Here is a 4,331-nt window from a genome sequence, read left to right as displayed (position 1 = left end):
AAAAAAAAAGGGCTCAAAGCCAGACAAGAGCCCATTGTTTCCTCCCTTTTTATTCCTCTACTGTGTCGCTACTTTTTTAGTAGCTTCATTTGTCTTGAGCTCTCTTTAAATGTTCTTAGTGTAGATAGATTTTAGGGCATTTTTCATTCTTGAAGGTGGGAGTTTCGGGTTGGTTTAGTAGTGGGTTTTGTGATTGTTTTCTGGGAAAAAAAAAATTGAACAAAATGGTTATATCTGGTGAGAACAATCTTAACATTACTAAACCGACTAATGTTCAAGGTAAATCTATGGAGTTTATAGTAAGTTTTGCGTGTTATAGGATTGAATATCGATGGTAGATTCCATGATCTAATATGAATTTCTGTTTTTTTTTTTTAATTAATTTTTTAAAGGGGGATTGGAGATGGGAGGAAGAAAGTTTGGGCAGGAGATTAAGCACAACAGAAGAGCTTTGAGTGTTATTAATCAGAATTTAGTGGGAGCTCAAGCTTACCCTTGTATTGTTAACAAGAGAGGCTTATCAGGGTAATAATTTTTTTTTTTTTTAACATTTCATTTAGTATGAGCTGGTTTTGCTCTGTTTGTTGGTTGTCACTTTCTGTTCACTTGGAATTGGAAGTAAATTTAGTTGGTGTTTGTTTTTTTGTCTCAGAAACCATGCAATCTGTGAAAAAAAGGAGCTTGATCCAGTGCATCGACCCATTACAAGGTTAGATTTTGTCTCTTTAGTTTTCTATTTGCTTTTTGGCTTGTGACAAAAGGTAGGGAAAGGAAAGAAATTTAAAATTTGAAAGTTGGATCTTGCTTTGCTTACCGGAGAACAAGCAAAACATAACCCTTTCTTAAATTGCTACTGTTCAGAAAGTTTGCCGCTCAAATTGCATACCCTCCAGAGTCGATGCAAGAACCTAAGAAGCCAAAAACTTCAGTTCAAAACACAAATGAATTTGGAGATTGTATATTCATAGATGTGGAGGAGAACAAGGCAGCCTTAGATCAACCAGAACCAATGTTTTTAGAGGAAACAGAAGAAGCAAGCCCGAACGAAATGGAGCAGATGGTATTTATCTAACATTATTATTGAAACAACTTTTAATTTTTTGAAATTTGTTAATTGATTTGTCAAATTAACCACAATTTGTTTGCTAAAAATTCACCAGGAGGAGGTTGAAATGGAGGATATAGATGAAGAGCCTGTTGTGGACATTGATGGCTGTGATGCAAAGAACCCATTAGCAGTTGTTGAATATGTTGAAGATCTGTATGCCTATTATAAAAAAATGGAGGTCAGAGGCTAAATGCTTGCTTGCTGCTTATGCTTGAATTTTCGATTTTGAAGTTTGATCTGATAATTTGAAATGCATTCTATAGTACATTGTATGTGTAAGTTCAAATTCTTTTTTTATTGGTAAATCAGCTCCTAGGGATCCCCGCCTCTGACTACTGATTCTTAATCCTATGATTTCTTTTCGATCTAATCCTCCACACACATCTTCTTTACGCAGGAAATTTGACGACAATTTTGTAACTAATTATTAAAAGTTCATTTATGTATGCATATTATAATCTGTACAACTCATGGCCAACCACTTAGGGTACACAGATTGAGAATGACAGTAGTTTTCCATCTTTATTACCATAAGTGAAACTTTCAAATTGGATTTCCATCATTTACAGATGAAAAGTAAATCTAATGTTTATCATTGTCCTATATTTTATACATATATGGGATGCATTTATTTCAAATGCCTTAATCAGTACATTACCTGTCAAATTTAATTCCTATTTTGATTGCAAATGTCATACCTAACGAGGACTGTTGATTTCACTCAAAATATGCAGTGTGTTGGTTGTGTCTTGCCGAACTACATGGCGCAACAAATCGACATTAACGAGAGGATGAGGGCTATACTGATTGACTGGCTTATAGAGGTAGAGAGTCACTCTCAACTTAACCAATGCCTCAATGGTATTTGGGATTTATGGTTCTCAACTCTTAATAATTGTATCTCCCTTGTTCAAATCTGCAGGTGCACGACAAGTTCGATCTCATGCACGAAACATTGTTTCTTACAATTAACCTCATTGACAGATTTCTATCCCAGCAAACAGTAGTTAGAAAGAAGCTTCAATTGGTTGGTTTAGTTGCTATGCTATTAGCTTGCAAGTATGAGGAGGTTTCGGTCCCTGTCGTTGGGGATTTAATTCTTATATCTGATAAAGCTTACAATAGAAAAGAAGTTCTTGAAATGGTAATTTTCTTTTATTGTCACCATAATAGTATTTAGTGATGCCTTTGAGTACTCAACTCCTCAATCCACACAGCAAATTATCGGACACTTATTTTTTTTCTTCGCAAACATGCAGGAATCCTTGATGCTTAACACATTGCAATTTAACATGTCAGTCCCAACACCATATGTTTTCATCCGAAGGTTCCTCAAGGCTGCTCAATCAGACAAGAAGGTTAATATTAGTAGTAGTATTTCTTCAAAAACTTATTCAAAACCTTTTATGTTTGTATAGTTATACTAATTAAACTACAACCTTAAAACAGCTGGAGCTGCTCTCCTTCTTCTTAATCGAGCTTTCGCTTGTGGAATACGAGATGCTCAAGTTCCCACCATCTTTGTTAGCAGCTGCTGCAATCTATGCAGCTCAATGTACTGTTTTTGGCTTCAAGCAGTGGAGTAAGACATGTCAGTGGCATAGCGGCTACTCAGAAGATCAACTCTTGTGAGTCATTTCTTTAACCATCTTTTAAACATAAAATTCAATACAAATTCATGAAAATGCAGTACCGAAACTCATTCATTGCTTCCTTTTTGCTGACAGAGAATGTGCAAGACTTATGATTGCGTTCCACCAGAGAGCAGCAACAGGGAAACTCACTGGGGTACACAGGAAGTACTGCACATCTAAGTTTGGGCACACATCAAAATCAGAACCAGCACATTTTGTATTGGGGACTCAGCTATAACATGGAATAATGTATAGCTACTAACTTTTACTTAATTGGGTTGGGGGTGAAGGACCCAGAAAGAAAAATAACAAAGCAACTAGAGTTGCACCTGGGAAATTTTATACTCTTGAATTTTTTAGGCCTGCAGCCCCAGTTGTTTATAGCTTTTTTACTTTACAACCACTGTTGATTTCATATGTTCTAATTGAGCATATTTTCTCATTGTAACTTTTTTAATTATGTTCCATTCAAACAATAATTTTAATTAATGAACATCATACAATAATTTTATTTATTTCTCTTCAACAATGGAAACAATTAAAACTATTTGGCTTGTGGTCAGATGACAAGACTTTATTCATTTGAGTGGGTTATCCAGTCTTGTGTTCGAGTCCCACAAAGTGATCATCTGTGGGTCCGTTTGGTTTATTATTTCATATTTTATTCTCAATCCTATTTTTAAAATAACTATTTGTTTCATTATTTAGGAAATACTATTATATTTTATTCAATTTTTTTAGACCTATTAAGTTTATTAATTTAATTAAACACTCCCAGAAAAAAAAGTTTAAAAATTAACAAAAACACTCTCACCCACCCATAGTTGCCAAATTCCGGCAACCACTGAATTTGGCAACCACCGACGAATCTGTCACAACGGTGTACAAACGATCGAACCTGGTCGTTAATTCGTCGATCTCGCCGTCCATGATAGCCAAAGAAATGGTCGTCGTTGACCGACAACAACAGCCATATCTTTGGCCGTTGCTGACGGCCAGATCTGACATTTTGTTGCCATCGATGGCTAGATCTGACCTTTCGACGCACGACCAGCCAGATCCGACCAGTCTGCGTCATAACGTTAGATTCTGATGGTGGTGGCCGAAATCTGGCACTATGGGTGAGTGTGGGTGTTTTTGTCATTTTACAAAATTTTTATATATTGTGGTGTTTAGTTAAATTAGCAAACCTAGTGGTTTTTTTTTGTTAATTTTTAAATTTTATCTCATAATAATCACCATACTCAACTATCCAATACTATTTTCAAAATCCTATCCAAAATAACAAACCAGACGGACTCTATTACATTTGTGACTTATTTGATCCATTGGGCTTATAGGGTGTTCAATAAACCATAGATATTAGTTGAGGTGTTGAACACCCTAGTCGTTTAAAAAAAAAAAAAAAAATTCAATCAAACGGAGAATTCAGCGTCGAACTAAAATTGGTAAAGGTTATTTATTAGATTCTTTTATTAGCAAATCCAAAAATGGACCTTAAAATGTGATGGTCACTAATGAAAAGTTGAAAACTGGACTTAGCAAAAAAAACTGTCATATACTTACAACAAAAACTAAAAGGCATGTTC

The 4,331-nt window shown here is 35.1% G+C and overlaps 1 protein-coding gene across 1 annotated transcript; it reads left to right on the top strand.

Annotated features, from left to right (window-relative positions):
• Window positions 1-64: 64 nt before the first annotated feature.
• On the top strand, window positions 65-3,213 carry LOC116119730 (G2/mitotic-specific cyclin-2-like). Its single transcript, XM_031405672.1, has 10 exons — window positions 65-279; window positions 393-525; window positions 653-709; window positions 862-1,060; window positions 1,161-1,286; window positions 1,843-1,932; window positions 2,031-2,252; window positions 2,368-2,466; window positions 2,558-2,736; window positions 2,836-3,213. The coding sequence occupies exons 1-10, from the start codon at window positions 225-227 to the stop codon at window positions 2,978-2,980; spliced, it is 1,305 nt and encodes a 434-aa protein (XP_031261532.1). The 5' UTR covers window positions 65-224; the 3' UTR covers window positions 2,981-3,213.
• Window positions 3,214-4,331: the final 1,118 nt, after the last annotated feature.

Source organism: Pistacia vera, unplaced genomic scaffold (assembly GCF_008641045.1).
Source record: "Pistacia vera cultivar Batoury unplaced genomic scaffold, PisVer_v2 Contig902, whole genome shotgun sequence".
In the NCBI taxonomy this organism is placed as follows: Eukaryota; Viridiplantae; Streptophyta; class Magnoliopsida; order Sapindales; family Anacardiaceae; genus Pistacia; species Pistacia vera.
The sequence above is the reverse complement of the archived record's forward strand: the minus strand, read 5'-3'. Positions and strand labels throughout refer to the sequence as shown.